Raw genomic sequence first — 26,946 nt, forward strand, 5'->3', positions numbered from 1 at the left:
AAATCTTTAAATTTTTGCCAACATGAGAAATTAATTAATTATAAATGTTTTCACCTTAATCAATAAATGTTGTTCATTTTTAAATTAGCAATTAATTATAAAGAGTCATGCTCATACCAAATCTTAATGTTCATATCTAAATAATTTCTAACTAATCATATAAAAATATTTTGTATATAAATCTTAAAAAATGGAAAAAAAATTTCAATTTCTTTTACCAAAATCACAACTTTCAAAGCCTTGCTCTCAAAACCCAGCAGATAACAAATAATCAAAATGAGATTGCATTCATTTTTATCTGAACTGGTTCAACCCGGTTCAATAGCAACCTATGAGGTGTAGGGATTGAATCAAACCCACACCTCTCTCTTTCATTAGGTAGGAATTATTTTTCACTTTCTTTTCTATGCATCTATTATAAATATATGTTTGTGGCCTTAGGTTTTAGTTTTCGGATGAAATTTTTGTTTAAACAGCTGCCGATGTCCCCCCTTTTTTTCCCTTTAAGGGTAATCGTATCCAAAGACGAGAATTGCTTCGATTGTAACTCGTCTAAGGTGGTGCATATCTTTCCCTTTTTTCCTTGCTGCCCTCCCACCTTGGACACATTTCCTCTTTCCCGATTCCTTGCCGCCAGCCCAGGGAATCTTCCTGTCGTTGTCGTAACTACTTCCAACTCCCCACTTTCAGCTGCCAGCCCTTTCCCAACCTCTAGCGACCCGCATGTGTTGTCATCTCCCTCACAGCACCCGTACCACCATCGCTCCCACCATCCCCTTACCAATTATTTATAAGGTTCTATAAATTCCTTATAATGTGTTATTTTCTTATTTTAAGAGACTACCTTATAATCTCCTTTGAATTTTAACAATAATATTTATTTGTGATTAACATTCTGCACACTGGTTTTATTCCTTCTCAATTTGAAGTTTATCTTCTCAGCCATTACATGATAAACGCAACGTAATCCATGCGTAGCAAAAGTGTACGCCATTTGCTTAGGAAAGATAAGTCAATTTATGCTAGAAAATAAATAAAAATAATTGCAACCTAAAGGCTTTAAAAACATGACAATATCTAAAAAGCAACATATATTTGATTAATTTATCTCCAATTTAAAATTTATTTAAAAACATTCATAATTATTTTGAAGATAAACCATTAAACTTTTAATGATATTTATACTAAATTTTAATATAACTCAAATTTGTCATCACATGAAAATATCACTATAGTTAACTATATAAATGTAAAGATCAAATGATAAATGTGTAAATGCATAAAAATTGTGTATGTAATTTACCCATTTATATTACCTGAGTGTGGGAATGCTTGAAACCTGCACTTTAAGACATTTCTTCCTGAATGCACACATTCAGAAAATCATCAGTTAGAGCAAGAGCAAGAGCAAAATGTGCAAAATGTAATAGCATAATTAAAACTCATCAAAGAATATGCTCAAATGAACATACAAGAAAACGCTCAAAAACATAGTATTGGCGAGACACGACAAAAGCATTATTTCCAGATCAAATCAAAGTTAAAAATTACTCTGCTATTTCAATCACAGCTCGGCCAACAATCTTCCCATTGTCAAGGTCTTCATAGACTTGGTTTGCCTCTTCAAATCTGCACTTTCTGGACACTGTGTTTCGAAGCTTGAATATGCCGGTCTCAGCAAGCTTCACAATCTGAGGAAGATCCTGTCTTGCTCTCGCTCCATATGAGCCGATAATTTTTATCTGTGCAGATATTATAAATTTTATTATTATTATTTTTTTTGTACAAGAGGAATGGATGAACAAGGCTGTAATATGAAGAACACTTTAATCATATACCCGTGCCGCCGGCGGGTGATAAACTAATGGCACAACACACTCGTTTCCTTATTCTCTAGGAATAGGAAGCTGCTCGCTGAAAGCGGGAAAAAGTTGTTGTGGGATAGAAATTTCAAGTATGAAATTTGAGTTCCATATTAATTGTTATTTGTTTGTTAATTAGTGTTAAGTTAAGGGTCCGTTTGGGATAGCTTTTTGGCTACTTTGCTTTTTACACCGCCACCGCAGCTCTAATTAGAGAACTGTTTTCTATAAATTTCTTTTGATATAAAATTGCCTTTTCAACCTAACATGTTAAAGTGTGGTGGCTGTCAGAAAGCTTCGTTCTGACATTTTGAAATTAAAATAAATTTGTAATGTCACCGCATCTTTTTGAATAACATCTTCTTCTGTAGCAGCTTCACATTTGCTTCTTCAAACCGCTATAGTTACCCCAAACAAACCCTAAATGTTAAGAACACTAGCATAATTCCTAATTCAAAGACACCAAAAAGAATTTTAGGATAATTATCTATTATAATATGTGCTAACATTAATTAATGAAATAACTTCCATTTAAGCAAGAGATGATAATCATAATAAAATGATTGTTAATTTAGGTATAAAATGGAAAATGAAGGACAAAAATGAATAGAGGCTAATCAAAATCAATATGTTATTATAGGTAGACCAAACAAATAGTTAATCTTAGTGGGTAAATATATTTTTATTTTACAACAATTCTTTTTACCGCTGAAATTAGTTGTACATATTTTTGTTATTTTTAATATTTTCTTTTAAACTACAAATATTATAATTCCCCCCGCCCAACCCACAAAATGATATTAGCTAGGAAAGGGGAAGCACCATACCAATGCAAGTAAAAAGAGACATGGAAATGACAGTTTATTCTTTTGCTGGATTTTAAAAAAATGTTATGAAATGTGTGCTTTAAATACACATTTAGAAGACTTTTATTAACGAGTATTTTAATAAAAAAAATAAAAATAACAACAAAAACTAATTTATTTATTGTCTTATTTTAACTGCTTACTTTTCTTTATATAAAAATATTTTAAAATGCTAATTATTATAATTTAGAATTATTTTATCTACTAAGTCGTTTAACTCATAGTTCTAGTTGCTAATATTTTTTTAGCAAATCTTTTTATAAAGACGAATCCTAAAGATCATGTTTACAGACGTCGAGGAGCCCAAGAAGATAGATACAACATTTCAGTTTTTACTTTTATTCCTAAGTTTGATGAGAGGTTCCATTCCATAGACACTAAGTTGGCAAGAAGAAAAAAAAAACTTTTAAGCCCTGAAATCAAATATGATGAATGAAGTCCTAGTGTCAAGAATTTTTAAAACAAAAAATCATGATAACAAGCATTAACTATTGGTTTAAACAAATATTTATTATTTAGGATAAAGACAAAGCCATAGAGAATCTCAATGTAGGTGACAATTTGATATTACTTGTATCAATTTGAAAGGAAAAAGTCATAATTAATTAAAAATCACGCATTGTTAGAACCCAAAGAGTATATAATTTGAAAAAAATCAACTGCACATGCAAGTGAGAGAGAGATAAAGAGATAGATGTGAGGCGAAAGAAAAAGAATTGAACATATTAGGCCTCTCAATTGTGTAGTTAGACAAACCACTCACAAAAAATTTTGTTTATCCGCTTAATCAAGGAGAAGAATAGAAGAAAGAACATATCAAAACAAGAAAGTTGCTCAAGAAAATTGGACAAACATTTATATGCCTCATAAATTTACCACCAATAATAATAATAAAAAAAGACAACATAATCATATATGGTCACGTGAAAAATGCATAATTTGCAAAATTCCACCTATTAGAAGTCTCACAATGACTAGATAGTTAAACTAGTTGAAAAGACAACATCGCACCAAATTAACCCACCAACACGAGAACCTATTAGAACTGGGGTGTACAGGAAATTCAAGCAAAATATAAGCAAAACTCAAAAAACACCTTCAAACACTTCATAATTCCCAACAGAATGTCAACTAAGATGGAAAATAATCACAAAGATTAAGCGGAGGCCTGCATTATCGCTCATGAAATTAGGATGGCTAATCAAGTACTCCAGAATTAATAAAAAAACAAATTTATCAAATATCTTTGAAAATCAAATCATTGAATATATCATAGATTCAAAAAATTAGGTATCTGCCGAAAAAAATCATTATTCTAAAAGAAAGAAAAAAATAATGAAGGCTATTGGATTGCAAAATCTGCAGCCATAAATAGAATAATCAAATGATTGCCAATAAAATAAAACATTGATAACCAAAATGATTGGAAAACAAAAAATGAATATGAAAATCAAGTTTTCCTAGTTGTTTGATTAGAAACCAGCACTCTCCCTCTTCATACATATATGTAGCACACACACAATTTTATATGAAATGAAATATATATATATATTTAAAAAAAACATTATAGTTGTAAACTATTTTGTAAATGGTTTGTAAATGGGCCAGTTTGGAATCCCATTCAAATGTTTAGACGAGCCGAGAAAAGGAAAACAGACCAGAGGTGACGTGTAACACGTGCATCCAAATGCAGCGCTAGTCACCCACCGGGGAATATTATCATGGGCATAATGGAATGCTTAATCTCGAGATCTAAATTTAAAAAGATCCAGATTACCAAGGCTGTGTGAGGTTACTGGCGAAGAAGGGAAGTAAATCAAAAGGGAATGAGAAAAAAGCTGGTTTGAGTATCATTATCTTTAACTTCCTCAGAGTCCAAATAATATGCTGATAAAATATAAAGGCTACAAACAAAATCTGCCGAATAAATAATATATTATCTTAACCCCTTCTGAAAATAATATTACAAAAACTTTTTAGTTGAGCTAATGGTTACCTGTCTGCGGACTAGGCGAGTTATGTCAATCTCCCCCAAAGCATTGGTTGGAGCAAGTCCTATCATAACTGCTTTACCACCATCTCGCACAGCTTTTGTGCATTGCATAAAAGTTAAAGGTTTTCCCAATGCTTCTATTGCAATATCAACACCCATTCCACCAGTAAATTCCTATTGATAACAAAAACAATACACGTTACAAATAAACAAGTCGATGATATTTAAAGTATTATATAGAAACAAAAAAGAAACAAGTTCATTCAATTAGCTTTTCAGATCTATTAGAAATGCCTAAATAATTGGGGATGATAAAAAAAATCTGAAAAATATATTAAAATATGTATGGAGTTGAAAAATGCAATGTCATGAAAACGCCAAGGCAATATCATCATCATCATCAGCAGCAAGCCTTCTTATTTAAACTACTTGGTAATAGTTTTGGAAAGCATCATTCAGATGAGCAGTTGATATAGAATTGGTTGATGAAGGAGCTTTGGAACTATCAATTTGTCCAAATACTGATTTCCAGATTGAAGCTGTGATTTTCTATCCTAACGCGATGGAAATTGGCTGACTTCGGATGTGGAAATCTGTCATATGGGTGGTGGAGCAAATCATTCAGAGTTTTGAATTTTTGTTGGTTTATTCAAATTTTAGCAGTCCTATGCATCTCAAAAAACAGAAGATTAAAATTTTTAGACTCAAAAATTTTGGGAATTTAAAGTTGTGTACCTTTATCTTCTCGACAGCATCTTCCCTTGAAGCATTTATGGTGTGAGTTGCTCCGAGAGTCCTTGCATTGAGTAGTTTTTCGTCTCGCACATCAACTGCAATTACCACAGTAGCACCAAACGCTCGTGCTATCTGTAAACAACTGAAAATAAATAATTGAGTTCAAATGATACTGAGGAAGTTATTTTAGACCCAAGTTAGTGGACAAACTTGACATTATTATAGACTTATGAGACTATAATGATCACGGACAAAAAAATGTCATGAAAACAACTAAGATAGAATCCTTGTAAATATTGATGATGCTGAAGTTCTAAAAAAGTAAATACTATTCCGACAATAGTCCGTAAAATGCTTTTTTTCCTTTAAAAATATAAGAAAACAAGAAATATGTAAATATAGAAGTTGGAGTTTAATTATAGAAAAACATAATGTCATGAATTGACAGAATTTTAAGGATCACAGAGCATTCCCCTTACTATTGATAACAACTAACACTAGAAGTGAATTCTTATAATAGTGCAAAGTTTGAAAGAGAAGAAATTAATAATCTTTCTAGATATATGCTAAGAGAGGCAAACTGGCATTCTTTGTTTTTACTCCAACGCTTGATCCTACTACATGAAAATAGCCACCATATTCATTTTATAATCCTTAAACTTCTAAGTGTAAATTTTCGGAAAAAACTTTACTAACTCGTGAGATCTAGCAATGGCCATAATAAAGCTTACTTTGAGAATGGCTGCAGTCAGTTGAGAATCTTCGAGTACAAGATGTGTCAGAAGATAAAAGGGTAAAACTAGTGGTCATCACAATTAAAAAAAAAAGTGTCTCTTTGTTGCGGGAAAACTTGCAGAGACAAAGAAAGAGAGCAGACGGTGACAAGATTATCAAATGGAAGAGAAAGACGATATAAAGAAAATGCCTACATCCTCATTATCGCTAGAACATGTTTCTGAGTCTCCATCAACTACAGTAGAAAGATTTATCAGTAGAGGAGTTTGCGATGCAGTTTGATCAATTGTAGATGAAGTATGAGTTGGTTGAACCAGAGGAACATTCCATAGCTTGATATTTGAGTGGTCTGAAACCCTCTACATCAATGTCATGCAACTGCAACCCTATTGGACACTGTGTGATCTCCAGACTAGCTTTGAAGGTAGAGAGACAGCAGAAATAGAGCAGAAAACCACCACAAGGAAACCACTCACAGTTGCAAACAACAACAATTACACATTTCAGGGAGTTGAGAAAACATGTTTAGATAAGGACAGAGCCACTCCGAGTGAGAAGAACCCTGAGAAGAGTAACATGCCTTCTATATTACTAGCCCGAAGATGCTTCTGATGCTATGAATTTGGACACATCGCCTTCAACTACCTAATGAGTACAATTGTCTTTTACTGAGCAGGGCACAGTGGACGAGGTAAGCAACGAGGAGACATAAGAGGAATAGGGTGAGGTGCATTATCTTCCAACTGATAAGGGCGAGATGCTCATAGTTTGACGAGTCCTACATACTGAGGATACAAAAAAACCAATGGTTTCGCCACATATTCTACACCCGCTGCTCTGTGAATGGAAACGTATGCATTATCATCATCGATAGATGGAACAACAAGAATGTGACGTCTATGTAAGTGGAGTAATGGAGCCTCATAACTCAAAGGCATGCCCGACGTTATTCTCGGACGTGGCTGAAGAAAGAAAACATGGTCAGCATTGAGTTTTTGATTGGAAGCCAGCTGTAGGATTTGGCGGATGCGACATGGTGTCGATGAATGCCTGTCATCTTTTGTTGGGAAGACCGTAAGACTCAGCACGACGGATTCAGAAAAACCTACCCTTCACCAAGCAGGGGAAGGACATCGTCCTTCTCCGATGTCCTTCTCCCTTCTGCTGAGCCCAAGATTATAGGGTCCCTTGCCAGCAGAGCAACGATGGTGGGACCAATTTTCGTGACGACACCAATTCCAGACATGGGACAGTCACGACAGAGAGCATTTCAGGACACCTCAATTAGTATCTTACTATCGTGACCATCACCATTCGGGAAGGCTCGGGTTACTCTCACTCCAGATCAGGTTGAGCCACCCTTGGATTATTTTGGAAGGATTCAACATTATACACACGACATGCAAACTCAGCTCAACTCAGTAAAGGAACCCATAAGAGTGGATGGACATGGATGTATACTCGCAATTGGAGAAAAATCCTCATGTGTCTTGGGGAACGGTGCAGTTGCCAGTGAGGTAAACCCAACTGCAAAGGCTGGGCTGGTTCAGGTAGGGATGCATGGGGGGTTGGCCTGCCCAATTATTTGAGTTAGGGTTTCCATCCAAGTGCTCCTAATTATATATTATTATATATATGGTCTTTCCTTGTTTAGAATTAGTTTTTGCTGAGTTTTCTGTTAGAACAGTTGTCAGCGTATCTTCTTTTCTTTTGTTAGGGTTGTATCTGAAGACAGATGGTGCTCCGACTATATCCTGCTCCGAAGTGGTGATTATCCCCGACTTTCCCATCCACAACCTCCCCTGGGTGATGTCATCTTCCTAGTGCCCCCTACTTCCAATTTTTGTTGCTGCCCAACTGCCTACTACCTATTTCTGCAGCCGGCGCTGGTGTCGCCAACCCTTCCAATATCACTTCCACTACCGCAACCCCTTCCAACCACCTCTGCTGCCATCACAGGTCCCATTCAGCCATCCAAGATGGTGTCCCAACACTTCTACTAATGTTGCCACCCCACACCAACACTCCCACTGTTGTCGCAAGCCCCATCCATCCATTCCTCGTTTGTCCAGCTGACGTCCACCAAAGTTATCCTCACCCTAGGGTGTTGTTTGTGGCTTTGGTCATTTATTTTATGTTTTGAAGAGTCTTCATTGTAACCTTTTGAATTTCAGTAATAACATCTTGATTCTGTCGCAAACTGGGTTACCTTCAGTGTCAAATATGTAGTAACATTTTTATTTTTTCTTAATCAATTGTATTAATAGTTACTGCCGCCTATAAATTTAATTGCCAAGTTTTATTCTGATTTATATGCTCTTTTTTATTAGTCATATTATTGTGACAATTTACATTTTAGCGATGACTAATATTATGCATTATGCATACATAACATATTAAATTTAATGAAATACATGTATGAATAATACACTGCATAGATTGAATTTATGTGCATGCTTAGCTATGATGAAATTCACCCATTTATGGTACTAGTGGGAGAACACTAAAATAATTATGCACGTAAATAAAAATGGATATTGAAATTAATATGTCTTCATTTATACAATTTTAGGCAGTGCCCCTATGATGGTTGTACAAATATAAAATGATATAGACATGTGATATAGTAATATACATAGAATGTTATGAAATAGTGTGATCAATCATATTCATAAATAACCAAATGTTTTTTAACTGATTTATTAGAAATTTAACTAGCATGTATATTGTCTTAATTTTCATTGAGTTATTATATTTTATGAGTATTAGTATTCACTGACTATAATTAGCTCAATGTTATTTTAAACTAACTTTTTAAGTTTAATTAATTGATGAAAAAATGAACAATAAATAATGAAATATTTATAGAAGACGCGAACAACCTAAACCGAGATAAATTTATAATTATTTTGGTTTAATTTTCTTATATGTAGTAGCACTTTCATTTGTTAAATGTTAGTTATAAAAATAAAATATAGAAAAATTTAATTTCAGCTCCTCATCGCCTGTACCTACAATGGTTAATTCCAAACCTCGAATTGGGTTGTGAAAGAGAGTTTATGGAATTGTTGGATCCCTTCCATGCCCACTTCATTTCAATACTGTTCAATTCCCCTTCTTTTCTCTTGACAAAAAATTCACTGATTTTCTTTTATTTTTTCTCGCAATCAAGATGATGCTTGATCGAAATACTTGATATTGCATTACTGTTTACATCATCATTATACTATGATGCATGGACAATTCTAATTAAAGGGTCGTGCAGTGTGAGACAAAGACATGATTCTGACATGTGCCAAATATGACATATAGAAGTATTTGCTTTAAATAATATTAAAAAAAAGACACGTGTCAAAAATTGATATATCATAAATTTTTGAAAAAAGTTAAGATTATATATAGATATATATATAAGTAATTTAAAAGTATTGTTTTCTGCATGTTTTAAATTTTTTTAGTCTTTCTGTATATTTTTGTTGGGGTAGTACTATACATGGTATCGTATGGGTATGGTGTCTCTATTGGGCCCTCTCATACAACATTTATGTACATTTCTTTATTTCAATAAAAAAATATAATTTAAAAGTAATCAACTTAAAAACAAACATTTAAGATTCTAGTTTTTAAATATCTAGTCTCTCGCCACAACGCCATCCCTTACTCCTGTGCTTGTCTAATCTACACACTCATTTCTTTGCTCCATACGGCTCAAAGCCACAAATTGCTAGGATTTCTCTTTGATTCTCTTCGCTTCATACGGTACTTAAGATTTAAATAATACTTTTAATAGTTTTTATTATAATAGTGTGTCTGATGTGTGAATGTATTTTATACTTTCAATAATAGAAGTGGTCTATGTCTGTCTCGTGTTGTGTACATATTCGTGCAACATACTCAAAATGGATATATCTGCTAATGATGCATATATTATCAAGGCTAGTCTCCTAAACTCTATCATATAATATTGTACAAATTGTTCTTACCATTGGCGCAACTTATACCACTTCCTTAATCTTCCTTCATCGCATCCACAAGGTAAAATTCTTGACATGTTAGTTTTTTGAACTAACTTCAATATCTTGACAAGCATATCATAGAAGATCTTTCCATAAAGATAAAATGTGCTTGGTGAGGTTCACTCAAGCAAAACAAACCATCATTTAAGAAACATACCCAATAAAAATAGGCATGATCCTCAAGCTAATCTACCCAAGCATCCAACTTCTCAGCATCTATAAAACCATCAAAGGAAAGGATATCAATCTTTGCCTCTACTAAAGACGGAAGGATTAGATTCTTACTGTTGAATTATCTTCTTAACTACAAAAACTCGCATTAGTTTCATGCTTTCATAATGGTGAGATTTTCCTTTGAGATTAATCTTTCATTGCTGCTCGTTGTCCTGATTTCAAAATTTGTCTTAGAACCTACTTACTCAACATCTACATTATCATACTCATCTACATTTTAAAAAAAAACTTGGTTAGCCATGTCACCAAAAAATTCTTTCTGTGATGTCAATATGCCAAATTGTCATTGTCTTCTCTTTGAAACATCCAGAGTCAAGAATGATCCTCTATTGCCGCTCTTCGTCAATACCATGCATTAGGGTTCTCTTTGAACCTAATGCTTTGATATCAAAATCCTAATCCATAAGCCGTCAGTGCAAGTAGGTCGCATGATGTGACAATTGTATATTATATTTGGTGGAGAGAAAAAGATAAGCACTTAATTTCATTAATTAATGAATTACGAAAAAAAAGGAAGCAAAATCTCTTCCTCGAATCCCGTCTCTAACACTCAAAAAGATCATAGGTCTTTCTCAATAATAGAAACCCTACTACCTCCTAGAACTTCTTTAGCTTCTTGTGTCAAAAGCTAACAACCACCATCAAAACCATTCTCCAACTTCCCAACTTCCCTATATTAAAGGGAAGGTTCATTACAACAATGATTATAATTAATAAAATATAGAATAATCCGCATTATACATTCACGAGAAAAAAATTATGATTCAAAATGAGGAAGTTGAGCTATGATGCCCACAATAACAACACAATTGCAGTGTGATATTGCTAGGTTGTCATCATTAGTTCACAGTCAACGATCCTCTCCAGTTGAAAATTTGCCAGATTTTTTGGCTTCACCTTGATACTTGCCATATGAAGCTCACAACCTTCTGAAGACCAATATTAAAGCAATACTCCTGAGTTAGGATCCTCTTGGCAACATCAAAATAATTTATCAAGAGTCCTCTTCTCAACTTACATGTACCTTGGCAAGTACTATCATATTAAATCAACTTATCTCTTGATCACAAAATAAAGAAAAAGTTATATTAGCATAAATGTTGGAGCGCTATCAATTAAAGATAAGATAATTTAAAATAAATTTAGATGGTTTGGAGAAATTATGCCCATTATGAGTTGATGAAATTAGTGTCAAAAGATTAGACATAAAATGGGAAAATAAAAGGATACAATAATTGATGCGGGAGCAACCCAAGAGGAAAATCCTACAGTGGGATCCAGGTCCTACCGTGAAGAAGAAAAAGTTTCTCGTTAGTATTTGCTAATGAAGCTCGCAACCTTCTGAAGACCAATATCAAAGCAATGCTCCTGAGTTGGGATCCTCGTGGCAACATCAAATAATTTCTCAGGAGTCCTCTTCTCAACTTACATGTATTTGGCAAGTACTATCATATTAAATCAACTTATCTCTTGATCACAAAATAAATAAAAAATTATATTAGCATAAATGTTGGAGCGCCATCAATTAAAGATAAGATAATTGAAAATAAATTTAGATGGTTTGGAGAATTTATGCCCATTATAAGGGTTGATAAAATTAGTGTCAAAAGATTAAAATGAAAATGGGTAAATAAAAGGATACAATAATTGATGTAGTAGCAACCCAAGAGGAAAATCCTACAGCAAGATTCAGGTCCTACAGGGAAGAAGAATAAGTTTCTCGTAAGTGGTTGCTAATGATAGTGGCTCAGCCTGCCTTAGATCTCATCTCGGAGTTGATTTTGCTCACATATTTATCAGATACATCCAACGAAACACGAGGATTGAGAGAAGTAGATTATAGATTTACTTGCTTGAAATTGAGCTCATGAGAATTTGTCATTATGCAGCTTCAGCTCAAGTTGTGTCAAAAGTGAATGGATTTTTATTCTATCAGGATGTGCTATGGAATGACAGCGCCTACCAGATTGATTTACCGAGAGCTTGCAATACTTTCACTACCTTCAACAAGACCAATCTAACTATTATTAGGAGACAAAAGCTTCAGCAGATGAGGTCGAATCTCCTCCAATCCTAAAAGATTTTTTTTTCGATCATTGCTACAACACCGCTACAGTACCACAAACTCCCATAAGCGAGGGCGGCTTGGACCAATCCAGGTGGGTCAATAGACCATCCCTTCAAGTGGATTTCACTCCTTTCGAGAGTGGGATCCACTCCTATTAACCCTAAGCCTATAAATATGTTATTTTTTTTTTGTTTTTAAGAACTTTTTTGGCTTAGATACCTGTTAGGACAGTCGCTGACGCCTGTTTTCCCTTTTGAGGGCTGCCTCCTAGAGATTGTGTTCCAACCATATCTCTCTCCCAAGGTGGCATTTATCTTCCCATTATCCTTCTGTATCCTTTCCATACTACTCCCACCCATTGTTCTCAGAAGCAAACCGCACTGAACAGTTGCGCTGTTTTTCTACCTACAATTTCCACATTCCAACCAAAATTCCCTGTGATTCTAACACCCCCGCTTGCTGCCATTGCTGTTCTAGCTCCTTGCCTTCCACCATATCTTCCTTCCTCCCGAATCAACTGCTAGCCCTCACCCACTTGTTGTTTCCGACAGCTCACAGCCTTCCATCCATCCCATTCCATCAACGTTCCAACCCTCCCTCCTCGCTGCCCTCACTGTCCTAGCGCTCTGTTGTAACTGTCGCGGATGCACCACCTTCCTGTTGTAGTTTTATTGTTGTTCAGCTGCCCTAAACGACAAACTACGTTGTTTGGACTACCGTCCCTTGCTGCCCCGCTGTTCCGGTGGCCCAAAATCACTGTTATCCCTCATCCATAGTCCATAAACCCCTTCCATACCTTGTCACGACCTCTCTAAGCCCCCTAACCATCACCACTATTACCCGGGATTCGCCCGAACATAAGTTTATGTGTCGCGAGTTATATTTTCCCTTTCATGTGTGTTTGACTATAATGATATATTTGTTTCCAATAATAACATTTGATTTGCTAATGTTGTTTGTGTTAACTTTAATATCAATAATAATATTGTTCACACAATTCAAAGTGATTTGCAATGAATAGGTTTTATAACTCAAATAAAACTCAACATAAATGAATAGAAAATAAGGATTCATAAAACCAACTCCAAATAGTTAGAATATGGCTAATGATAATGATGATATTTCAATAAATTTAATATAACATTTCCAAGAATGAAAGAAGAATATTAAAAAATGAAAGAAAAAGTGTTGTGAGAAATAAGTGAGTATTAGGGTATTTGAAATCAAAGTAATCTCTAAATTTTTACTAGGGCGACTAACCCAACATATTCATTCATAAAAATATATAAAAATAAAAAACTGCTCACAAATATGTTATTTATTTATAATGTTCTTTATACTCCAAATACCTTTTATATACAAAACTTTTATATAATAGCCGATAAGCATTTGTGCAAGTTTGTACCTAAATTGACTAATGTTCAAATTGTACATATTTTCAAGTGTGCATACTTAATAAAACTATTTAATTCAACTGCAATTTTCGATGTGGCAATGATTTGAAAAAAAACTTGGGAAGGAATTCTCCAAATTCTTATTCCAAATCTTTAACAATAATGTTACATATATAGAGAAATAAGTCCCTCCTAATTTACAATCTTACCAAATGTCTAGCCTAGGAAATAAACACCAATAAGAATAGAATAAAATTAATAAGGGGGCCGATCCTCTTGTTATTTCCACAACCCTTCCCCTCATGCTGAGTTGTAAATGTTGTAGAGACCAAGCTTGACATTAAATTGTGGGAAGTTAATTAACAGAAGAACTTTTGGTGAAGACATCAACGACTTGTTATTGTGTCGGGATCTAGCTTAGTTATATAACTCCATCGTTAACTTTTTCAAAGATAAAGTGTCTATCAATTTCAATGTGTTTGGTCATGTCATAGCTCACTTGATCCTTGGCGATACTAATAGTTTCTTGATTGTCACAAAACATTTCTATAGTCCTATTAAAGGTACACCCCAATTCCTTCAATAAATTTTCAATCAGATTCCTTCACAAATTTCTAAGGCAAGTGCCCTATAATCTAATTTTACACTGTTGAAGACAACAACTTACTTCTTACTTCTCAACGTGACTAAATTTCACCATACATAGAAGCAATAATCTATGGTTGACCATCTGCAAATGTGTTTCCCAGCCCAACTTGCATGAGTGTAGACTTCTACCTTTTTGTTTCTAGTTTTCTCAAACAATAATCCATAATCAGGAGCCTCTTAAGAAACCTCAGGATCTTGTAACCATCTCCAAATATTTTTCATATGAGATATTCATATATTGGCTCACAATACGAACATAATAAGCAATATTTTGCCTAATATGTGACAGGTGGATGAATTTTTCTATCAATCTTTAATATATTTTCTTATCCACATATATACTTTCTTTTCCCATATTAGACTTCATGCTGGGATCATTGGAGTATTAACAGGTTTGCATCCGATCATCATTTTTTCTTTTAGCAAATCTAGAATATATTTCCTCTGTGACATAATAATGCCCTTCTTAGAACTTGCTACCTCCATTCCTAGAAAATATCTCATTATTCCTAGGTTCTTGATTTTAAACTTAGTGACAAGCACTTCTTTGATTTTAAGAATTTTCGTTTCACCATCATCAGTAAAAATCATATCATCTGCATATACTATCAGTGCAACAATCTTACCTCCCTGAGTGCATTTTATGAACAATATATGAACAACTTGATCAAAATATTTATTAGGTTTCATAGTTTTAGCAAAGCTTTCAAACCATGCCCTTGGTGATTGCTTAAGACCATAGAGTGGCTTCATAAGTTTGCATACTCGGTCTTTGCTGGAATCATTCTCAAGTCCGAGTGGTATCTCTATGTACAATTATTATTCAAGATCCCTATTCAGTAAGGTATTTTATGTCAATTTGATGCAACCCCCCATTCCCTATTAATGGCTGTCGAGAGAACTCTGATAGTTTTCAGTTTCACACTGGTGCAAAGATCTCATGAAGTTAATCCCATAGGCCTGAGAGAAATCTTTTACAACCAGTCTAGCTTTGAATCTTTCAATTTCACCATTAGCTCAATACTTGAAGTTGAATACACATTTACATCCGCCTAACCTCTTATCCTAAGGAAGCTTAGTAAAAATCCATATATTACTATGCTTTAGCACAAGAGTTTGCTCTTCAACTGCTTTCCTAAATTCTGAAATTTTAAGAACTTCATGAATGGATTTAGGAATTTGCACACTATCAAAATTAGATGTAAAAGTTTTATGAAAGGAGGAAAGCTTCCTATTAACTACATGCTCCTAAATTAGATATTTAGTACAATTTCCCTTGTCATCAGCACCAGAAGAGGAAAGAGATGACTCTTGGATTTTAGACTCATCCGAAATTTCGAGTTATTGTGGACTTGGTTTTTGGGTAGAACAGCTCTAGCTTTGCAAGTTATTTCCACCTGCTCAAGATTTTTCTTCCCCCTTGTATACACACAAAGTTATTTGTTATGAGCTTCATGTTGAGTTGGTTGGACATCCTCAAACGGGATATTTTCATGCAATGATGTTTGGGTGATAGAAAAACTAGGTGGAAGAGGGGCACATTGTGAGGTGTCATTAAGTGCATGCACTTATAGCCTTTTTTGTTGGAGGTATACTCAAAGAAAATACAATTGAGGAATTTTGGGTCAAGTTTTGTGCGATTTAGGGAATGGATGTGAAAAAAGGACACAATCAAAAATTATAAATGGTACAGTAGAAGAGAATGCTTTGATGTGGGGATATATATTCATCAAAATTAAGTATCTAACTAGGCATTTGATTGATAACGTATCTTGTAGTAAAAACTGCTTTCCTCCAATAATGTTTTGGAACTTGATGAGAAATCATAATTGAGTGGGATACCTAAAAAAGATGCATGTTTTTTTCTCTCAAATATCCCATTTTATTGTGGGATATTAATACATGTACTTGCATAGATGATTCCATTTTTTGACATATAGGATCAAATAATAGAGTTGAAATATTATTTGCATTATCAGTATTGAGGATTCAAATTTTGCATTGGAATTAAGTTGAATCATGTCAAGGAAGGTTCAAAAGATTTGGCCAGTTTCAGATTTTCCCTTCAATAGGAATACCCTAGTGGTTCTAGTGTGATCGTCAATAAATGAGACAAATCATTTAGCCCCACTTAGGGTTCTTACTAGTCCCCAAATATCACTGTAGATAATAGAAAAAGAATGTAAGAGTTTGTGTTGGGACATGAAATAAAATTTCTAGTGTGTTTGACAAGTTGACAAATCTCACATTGATAAATATTAGATTTTTTATCAATAAACAAATAAGGATATAACTTTGCAACATAACTGAAATTAGAATGACTCAGGCGACAATATCATAACATAATTTATTTTTCAATAGACAAACTCAACATACACAGAGACTTGGGAAATAATAGAGGTGGGACCACTTCTTTATTTAGAGAGACTTTTTTTGAGCAGGTATAAGCCTTGATACATTTCAGCACTGTCAATCACCTTTCCCGAATCCACCACCATAAATTTGGAAGAGTTTGCAATGAATTCAATTATAAATTGCATATTATGAGTACACTTACTAATTAAAATTAAATTGCCACACAATTGTGAAACATTCAAAACAAAGGAAAGCATAATGTCCTAAGAGAGCTCTATATGTTCTTTTTCAGTAATTTTTTAGTGTGATTCATTTGCAATTCTGACAGATCTAGATGTAGAAGCCTCCCGATAGTTGACTAAAACATTAATGTCTCCAGTCATGTGATCAAAACATCTTAAATCTATGATCCAAGGTCTAAAGTGTTCATTGCTAGCAAAATGTGAGAATGATATATTACTTAGGGGTGCAATGAGGCTGGTTTGTTATTCTGAATTGCTCCCAAAGAGTTTTTTTTAGTACTTCAAGTTGTTCCTTAGTGAATGGTTCAACCGACGCTTCATATGTTGCATCCGCATTAGTCTTGCTCTCTTGATCTTTCCTACCAAGTCTAGCTTTCTGATCCACAAACTTTCCATGGAATTTTCAACATTGTCTTTAAGGTGCCCAGTTTTCTTCCAATAGTTACATGCGGAACGTTTCTTCGTGAGCTTTGAGTTATGGAAAGAATTATGGGAGTACAACACGGAGCTTTCATGTGGACATTTCCACACATATGACTCAAACATATTAAATTGAAGCCAATAGTTTATAAAGATGTTGAAATATTGAGTGATACTTAGCTCTCCTTGACGAAGATCATGTAGTTTGGTTTCAGTCTCAAACAATTTTGAAGTATTCTCAGTGTTGGAATAAGTTTCTTTTGCAACCTCTCAGATTTTTTTGGTTGTTTTGTGAGCAAAAAAATTTCTCCTAATTTAGTGTTCATTGAGTTGACTAGCCAAGGCATAACCATATAGCCTTGAATCTTCCATGTGCGATGGTTAAGATCAAAGACTTTAGGAACCGTGTTCTCGTGAGATGTTCTTTTTTTCCTTTTTCACAAATATACATAAATACGGCTTGGGACCATTGATAGAAGTAATGACTTTTCCTTAAGTTTATGATTTGTGATAAAGGAAGAAAGTTCAAGGTTGTTTGGACATATTTCCTGGTCTTTGATTCAAAACTAACATCCGGAGTAGAGCTAGACATTTTCATTCCACATTTGATCATAAACCCTATGCACGTTTAGGCCGGGAAAGAATTCATGCTTGTTACTTGTTGGTCGCTACTACTTGCAGGATTCCTAGATGTTTTTGCTGCAGGATAGGAGGAATCCAACGGTTTTGCTGGCTGATGCTTGTTGCATGAGGTGAGGAATGTCTGCTAGCTGCCATCTGCGGCTGCTCTGCTTGTCAAGGAAGGAGCATTTGGGTAGCTAATAGGAAAGCAGGGCACTGGAGCAATGACAGATCTAAGCGTTGTATGAAAACATGAGTAATTGTACGGAGGGCTTGTAGGCTGGAGAGAGAGGCTCCGGTACTGACAGCTGCAGGAAAGAGAAGCCGCGGAGGTCCAGCAGATGAGGGTTGCAGCAAGGATAGCAGGAGAAGGCCGGTGGAGGAGGGATAAGGGGCCAATAGATGAGAGCTTCCACAGGATTCAGACAGAGTTGTACGACGATTCAGACAAAGTAAATGAGCTATCCGAGCGGCCAAAGCAGTTGAGAGATCTAGAAGAGTGGATGATGCAGCCGAGCAATGTGGTTGAAGCTAAAGAAGGACAATGAAAGCCGCCCTTATCCCATCGAGGCCGAACCTTGAGCTCTGATACCATGAAGAAAAACTAGCGAAGGAATTCTCCAAATTCTTACTCCAAATTCTTACTCCAAATCTTCAACTGTAAGTTTACATATATAGGGAAACAGGTCCCTCCTAATTTATAATCTTATCAAATATATCTAGCCTAAACATGGAAATGAAATAATTCTAAAATAAATATAAATAGGAAGAGAATAAAATTAATCAAGGAGTTTCCCAAATTGCCTCTAATTAATAAGGGGGGCAATCTTCCTATATTTCCACATGATTTGACCAAGATCCAGCCTTTCAGCATGATTCCTCTAACCACCCGAATTGCATTAATAGACATAATGTCCAAAGTTCAAATAATCACCTTGCACCAATGCCACCAACTCCTATAACTGCTATAGAATCACCAGGGCGCATTTCAGCTGCATGTCTTAAAGCTCCATACGCAGTAAAAACTGCACAGCCTAAGATAGCAGATTCAGTATATGGTAGTGAGTTTGGCAGAGTAGTCACCGCATTGGCAGGAATGACACAGTATTCAGCAAGTCCACCCATGCTGTACATGTACACAGGCTTTCCTGAATAAATGAGGGAAAATGGAAAAAAAAAAAAGTTCAACTTTGAGGTAAACATAATATCCTAGAAACGTCTGTAGGCCTTAATGCGTAGCTTCAAATAAAAATGAAGATAATGAACCATTCCAGTCAAAAACATTCGGGTAAATAACGACAGATAAATTAATACAGAATAGGCCACCAAGATACTGACCATATCCGCTTATTTCTCATTGCAATTTTATAAAACACTGGAAGAAATTTCAGTTCACTAATTTAGCATAATATCTGCAAATTTCAGCCTACAAAACTTGCTTTCAGCTACTAAGTAGTGCATTACAGTTTTCAAATGACACCTGAAAAGAAATCGATAAGCATGAGCTCCATAAAAACATAATATTTACAGCATGATCCCGAATTCCATGTATAACAACTTTTAATTAAAACAAATTATAAAAAAGAAAGAACATAAATATAATGCATTAGTCCCTTAAATTATTGCTGTAAGGCTCAAAGTGCATGTTCTAAACTTGCACCTAATTTAGCATTGGATAAGAAACCATAAAGGCTTTCCACGTTAAAAAGGTATAATGATTTCCAATATAAGAAATAATCGTTTAGACTCTAAATGCATATTCTGACAGTTTCGTGAATGTGAATACTTCTCAAGACTAGTTGGCTAACTATGTAAAGCTGCTTTGAAAATTTAGAACATTAACGCTCATGATTCCCATAATGTCTCACTTTTCTGGCCACCAACTCAGAACTGAAGAACATATTATACAAGATTTTTGTCTGATAGACAATAGACAAGCTATTGAACGTTCAGCTCCCAATGCCTCAGTTTCAAAATGCTTGAAATGATGGATATAATCAGTCTCAGAATGGGAAAATATTTGCGTACGTAAGACATACGCAGTGCTGCGTACGTTGGAGGTTATTCAGAGGGTACAGGGGGGTTATATCCGCATAATATCCCTTGTAACTCTCTGTAACTTACCTGTACCTACCAGAACTACAGAAGCGCAGAACTTATTTGTAGGGCAGAACTATTTGTAGGTTACAGGTAGGTTACAGGGAGGTTACATGGGGTATAACGCGGATATAACCCCCTTATACCGTCTGAATAACCTCCCGACGTACGCAGTGCTGCGTTCGTCTTACGTACACAAATATTTCCCCTCAGAATGACAAGGCAAGTCATGATATCGAAACATATGACAAGGCAAGCCATACTATAGAAAACGGGGACCTCCACTCACTGTGGAAAAAAAGGTTGATGGCATAGAAAACAAAAAAAGAAGATTATCGGATATGAATTAGTGAAAGCTCAGTAACGATCCAAAAAGTACAACATATCATGATGAAAAGTAAATTCTCTTTGATGTTGTTACAAGTGCGTCGGAGAAGTATAGTTGTAAATGCTCTCCATGGTGCCTCAATGATACAGGATTGAAAGCAGTTAGTGATGAACCTTTCCCAATCCTGAATTCTAGCAAGGATATAAATTGTGGTAAATTCTTTGAATAATTGCTCATAAAAATATTTGTAGATAGGTTTAATTTGTGGTCCTGGATTGATACATCTTAGCAGAATCCACGAAGGATGAGGTTATTGTTAAAGAGTTAAGCCAAGAAAAAGGATATATGGAGATGGCAATTTTTTTAAATGCAAAGTCATAACAATATAATTCTAATTGTAACACAAACACAATTATGAAAAATAATATGAAAGGACATACATAAAGTATGAAGCTGAAGAATGAAATATCCTACTTGAAGCATTGTTACTCCCCCAATAGTGGTAAGCAACATTAAATGTGTTCAAACTAACTCCCTTGCAGAAGTCTAGGTTCACAAAATAAAGATTAACCCTCCACCAGCCTCATTTTATTACTGGTAATTCAATAAAGATAGTACCTATGAAGGCCACAATAATTTAAACTCTAAGTGGCAAACCTTTGAAGGTGTGGTGAAGATACATCATCAGAATCAAATATCAAGAATGAAAAAAAAATGAAGATCAAGCATGTGGATAGAATGAACATTAGGGTTTCTATACCCTACTTACTTGCTTAATCACCTCATTCAAAATTAAAATGTGATAATAGAGATCAATCATGATAAGTTCCAGTAAACAAAAGCACATGATAAGTTTCAATTAAGTTGGTTAACAAGTTCCAATTAAGTGAAAACATTACGAGTTCACTCAAAAGTATTCATTCAACTTAACCAAAATCTACGTCTTTATCAAGATGAATCCCATCAGAGTTCATTATGAGTGATGATGGAAGATCTCCCTACATAGGGCTAGGAATCTAACTAAAAGAAGATGAATGACATAACATTTGAACTTGTTGATGAATGCATAGAGAAGGATGGGGAACTTAACGTGATTCAATAGGTCCTGATATAACAGGATTTTAAGCAAAAGCTGAGGTTAAACAGTATATCTCATTGTCTCAGTAATTCTTTGGCTTCGCTATCAGGAAATTGTTTATGGTAGCAGAAGAGCTTGATTTAATAGGATACCAAGCAAGGCAGGACTGCATGGGATGGTGCCCACTCCTCTCTAAATTTGGGCATTATAGAAGATGATTGAAGTAAATTTAGATAAGAGTTGAGCTATATTTGAGCAAATAAAAAATGTCATGGAACTCTATGCAAAAAAGAGAAAATTCTGAAAATCATGTAATTTACCAGAGTTAACCAAAAAAAGCCAATAAACAAATAAATATTATTACTAGAAGGGGAATAGACAGCTACAAATGACACCATTGAAAGGGAAATAACAACATCAGACACCAACAATAACAACATCAGACACCAACAATAACAACATCATGCAACAACAATAACAACTAAAGCGGCACCCAAGGGTGGTGGTTGGTTTGGGGGGTTTGAAGGTGGTTGTTCGGGGTTTGTCAGTGGTTGAAGGAAAGGGTTAAGAGCAGTGGGAAGGATGATTGTGGTGGGACTGCATGTATGGCAGCAGGGGGGAGCAGGAAGAAACCATAGTCAAAGGATTGCTGGCCGTGGAGGACAAGGTGCGGGTAGGGGTGCAAGGGATAGGGGCTACATTTGTGGTATGTGAAGGCTGGATGTGTGGGGACTACTGTGAGGTAGCAGCTGGTAGTAAGGGATGTGGCGGAGGGCTGAACGGCAGGAAGCGAGGTTGCAGCTGAAGTTTGAAGGGGTGGTGGCCTAGGGAAGGAAGGATGGTCAGCTGAAAGTGCAGGGGAAGATGGCGGGGAGGGAAGGGAAAGGTGTGGAGAATAAAGGTTTAGGATAGATATCCCCATGGGAGCGAGCTACAGCCAGAGCACTACTCGACCGGTGAAAGTCATCGCCACATATGAGTTACAATCGGAGCACCTCATAGCCTTCGGATACAGCCGTAGAAGGGAAATAGAGGGACACTGACGATTGTCCGGACATAAACACAAGAAAATTGATCCATAAACACATAAAACACAAATAAATACTGGTAGATAGCTAAGAGAGGTAAGAAACCCTCCTATTCGGGCGGCAACCCTATTTCCTAGGGTCGGCCAGCCCTATTAGTCCCCTCTCAGCTGAAACAGTACAGCCTCCAAGGGTAGTGCCTGGTTCAACCAGAAAAGCCCCACATCATATACATTTAGAGAATGGTCTTTTTTTTCTTAATACACTGATCTGAGGACCAAATAAAATATCAACATCAACAATGAAAATAGTTCGACCAAAGGTGGTGATAGTGATTTTAATGATCAGATTAGATTTTATTAATAAATAAGTTTAAAAAATATTTTGACATCAGCTGAGTGTTTTGAAAATTTATGCATGCTACTCTCTGAAAGTACGAGCCACTTATGATCTACATCAATCTAGAGAACACTAAGACCAGCGGGATCCACTTGATCGACCACAAAATGGTAGTGTTACTTTACATTTCAAAAATTAAAATTTTAGAATATCAAGTTATTCATTTTTACTAATTACCTCGATAGCACAACTGATAAATTAAAAATGAAGGCTATAAATTTTTTAAAATTTCACGAATAAAATTAGTGCAAGGGTAAATACCACTATTTCGCAGAAATAGCCGAGTCTGGCCATCATAGAGTGTTCCTTTCGCTCGATTATAAGCAAAAAAAGACTCGCATAGGTCTTCCTGGCCCTATAAAACAGATCATCTAATCAGTTGTTTGAATAAATGATCAAAGGAAAGAATTTGAAGCTACAAATGGCAAGGTGAAAAAACAAGTAAGTGAATAAGGATCAAATGGCTCTACTTTGACACAAAAGAAGCAATTTCCACAAGGCATTATAAATGCTCCAACTACATGACTTCCAATAGGAAACCTGTAGACTCAAAAATAAAAAATAGACAAGAATTTAACCGTGGCATAACCAGAAATAAAAAAATTCATGATGGGGTGAGGTGAAAAAAAAAAAAACTGATACAAAAACAAAATCCAAATACCTTTTTGTTGTGACAATATCTGTGTGGGTACCATGTTCAACTACTTCTCCAGTTATTTCATGACCCAAAACACAAGGACTTGAAAATGGAAGTTCACCTTTTAAGACGTGAAGATCAGAATGACAAACTCCACAAGCTGCATAAACATTATAAGTGAAGTATCAGACTCCAATGACAAAAAATGAAAAGAGACAGATTGTAGCTTTCCAATGAAAAAGAACCAAGACTTCAGTGTAATGCATTTTGTCTATATTATGATACTAAAATACTCAGCTAATTTAACACGGAGGTACTTGTAAGCTAAATTATAAAAATATGGTACAGATATTAGATGGTTATGAATAGATTTATGAATTACAAATTTTTATTTTAAAATTAAAAATAAAACATAATGATACTTATAAAATAAATACAAATTAAAATTAAAATAAAACCTAACCTAGTTGAAGTTACACATTCAAAAAAAAGTAAGAAGATTGAAATAACATTTCATACAAAAGCAAAAAGATCACCCTATACTTAATTCAGTTCAACTGTAGGTTTTATCGCACTGTAATGTAAAAAATTAAAAAATTATGCTGATAGATGAAAATGTAAATTTTAAATTTGAAAGAAGCACACAAAGCCAATAATGAAAATAGTTTTGACTGTACTTTCTATTTTTTCTAAAACATATACATTATGTTGACCAAAGGGGCATTACATTTAGACCCAATACGCCAATGGACAAACTTGCTTTAACCAAAAAGCTTATGTATAAAGGAGGGGGTTAACTAACTGGCATTTTAACAACATATTTTTTAACTGTTTGTTGTAGAGATAAACTCAACACTCTTGATTACCTTAGTAAACTCAATCAAAACCTTAACAACATATCCAACATGAGGGTGCTCTACACATTGATCATCATTTCCCTTAAAACATAATGTTTTTAAGGTCATCAAATATATTGAACCAATAGCCCACTCAACTCCATGAAAATGTGACAATGTTCACTCACCCTGAACCCTATTCAATCATAATACAAGGCACCAACGATCTATGGGAGTTGCAAATCAAATGAATTACTTACCTGAGCCAAATAGTTAAATTGGATACCATGTAGTAAAGCACGTGGACCAAAAGGGGGCTAAAATTAGGCCTAATACCATAGTGATTAAACTTGTCTTTAACCTAAAGGACTGTGTTATAGTTTATAGCCAGACAATCAATGTATCTACAACAATATATTTTTTCAATCTTCTAATGTGGGACAAAACCCATTACTTAGGTGTCCAAACACAAAATATAAAAAATTCTTCAGATACCTAAGATAAGTCATATTCATGATGAAATAAGGCATCATCTTCTATACGCTTATTAAATTGATTTTGCATTGAACAAGTATCGATCAATTTTAACCAAAGAATGAACCTAAATTTCAAATCAAACATTTCAGTAAAACAGAGTAATCACAGACGGAGACAGTGGGAAAGGGATCAGAACCCTTGGTCTTGATCAGAAGCTCCCCTGCCTTGGGTCGAGGCATCTCGAACTCCTCGATGGTGAGCGGTCTTCCGGGCTCCCAGAAAACGGTCCCGCGCATGAAGGAAGGGCCGCCGGAGACATGATAGCTTGCAGCGTTGAGCTTCTCCTCGCTAGGCGCCGCGGTGCAGAGCGGCCTACTATAGCAGGAGAGGTAGGGCGCAGGAGTTCCCCGGCGCCGGAGTAGAGAGCGGAAAGCGGATATAAATGCCATGGTGAGGCGACGAGTTACTTTCTCGACGTCAACGCTAGCTTCTGTTGGACGAGAGTGAGCCAATGGGAGGATGAAATTAAATAATAAAATTTAGAAGTAAAATATTTCATTTACTTTTTAAAATTTAATTCTAATATCAAAATTCAAAATAAAATCGTATTTTGTATCTCTATTAATTTTTTTAATAATTTGATCAAGCTACAGTTTCCTTTGGGGCAGTTTATTTAGTACGGTGACATTTTTGAAAAGCATCTAAACTGTTTGGATAAACTGTGTTTTGACAGCTTATGCATTTTTTAAAAAGGTTGAAAGGAGTTTTTTTCACTCCGCACCTATTTAGGCGCGGCTGCACCTTCTCTGCTCCTTCTTGGCAGCGGTCTGACTTTTTCAAAAAAATAAAAATTTGCAATAGTAACTACGTCTAGCTTATCAAAAGATTATTTTTAATCAACTTATCAGTAGATTATTCAATAAGGATCAGCTGCCCCCAAACAGACCCTGCGTGTAAATATGTCCATAACTATCTCTACTTATATTCATATAAATTTAACTTTAGGAGTTTAATTCAAAAAAAAAATCAATAAAATTTATAAATTTAAATTTAACAAATTTTAAAGTTGTTGAATTTTTAAAATTATTTTAATATGAGAGAAATTAAATTTGACTAAATTTTAATAGACTATTTGATAAATGATTTTAAGATTTAAATTGTTAGTTCGAATAAAATCTTAATATAATTACTAATGCTTAAATTAGTTTACTTTATAAAACAAATTTTATATAATTTTTTTTATTTTAAAATTATATTATTATTAATTAGTTATTTATTAAACTAGTTAATCATTATTTAAAATTCTCTTGAAAATATTAATAATAAATCTTTATTTTTAATATTCATTAATTATTAATTAAAAAGTTATTAAACTAATGGGGTAAAAATTAGATTTGGCCTTGTTTGGTTAAGCTTTTGTTTAAAAAAATTTTTAAAATTACTTTAGTAAAAATAGTTGTTGATGAAGTTAAAATTATCGTTTGAGTAAAAATGATTTTTCTGTGTTTTACTAGACCAAAATGTCTATTGTTACTTATTTGAAAGAGTTATTAGCTTTTTAACTTTTTCATATAAAAGATTAAAATACCCATACTTTTTTAATAAATTGCAAATATTAGTTTTTTATCAATTTACAAATAAAAATTATCATGATTGTGACCATATATTTGTATCTTGTGACTAAAACTTGAGCTTGAAGGAGGATCGAAGAGAAAATGAGCTAAAATCCAGTGTTTTGCATCGAAGCTCCAGCAAACGCTTCCCGCTCCTGTCGTGATCGTCCATTGTCGACCACCACTCGCCGACCGCTTTCAATTATCGTCGGCTGGCATTGCTGGCTGCAATGAAGCGCCTTGTTGACATTGTGGAGTAACGAAGTG

The 26,946-nt window shown here is 34.7% G+C and overlaps 1 protein-coding gene across 1 annotated transcript; it reads right to left on the reverse strand.

Moving 5' to 3' along the window:
• Window positions 1-1,342: 1,342 nt before the first annotated feature.
• Window positions 1,343-25,572, reverse strand: LOC110030633 (alcohol dehydrogenase). The gene is made up of 8 exons (XM_020733440.1): window positions 25,263-25,572; window positions 23,778-23,913; window positions 23,587-23,656; window positions 23,378-23,471; window positions 19,124-19,337; window positions 5,457-5,598; window positions 4,725-4,895; window positions 1,343-1,742 (listed from the first exon to the last, which is right to left on the reverse strand). The coding sequence occupies exons 1-8, from the start codon at window positions 25,513-25,515 to the stop codon at window positions 1,548-1,550; spliced, it is 1,275 nt and encodes a 424-aa protein (XP_020589099.1). The 5' UTR covers window positions 25,516-25,572; the 3' UTR covers window positions 1,343-1,547.
• Window positions 25,573-26,946: the final 1,374 nt, after the last annotated feature.

Source organism: Phalaenopsis equestris, unplaced genomic scaffold (assembly GCF_001263595.1).
Source record: "Phalaenopsis equestris unplaced genomic scaffold, ASM126359v1 Scaffold000745, whole genome shotgun sequence".
Taxonomy (NCBI): Eukaryota; Viridiplantae; Streptophyta; class Magnoliopsida; order Asparagales; family Orchidaceae; genus Phalaenopsis; species Phalaenopsis equestris.

What these genes read in the sequence shown, in the direction of transcription:
- LOC110030633 (XM_020733440.1), bottom strand. Translation starts at nt 25,515, where the DNA reads ATGGCATTTATATCCGCTTTCCGCTCTCTACTCCGGCGCCGGGGAACT. An exon ending in ATTGCTTCTTTTGTGTCAAA is followed by an intron (nt 23,472 to 23,586) that starts GTAGAGCCATTT and finishes TCTGTTTTATAG; the next exon opens with GGCCAGGAAGACCTATGCGA. An exon ending in ATGCTGTCGAGAAGATAAAG is followed by an intron (nt 4,896 to 5,456) that starts GTACACAACTTT and finishes TGTTATCAATAG; the next exon opens with GAATTTACTGGTGGAATGGG.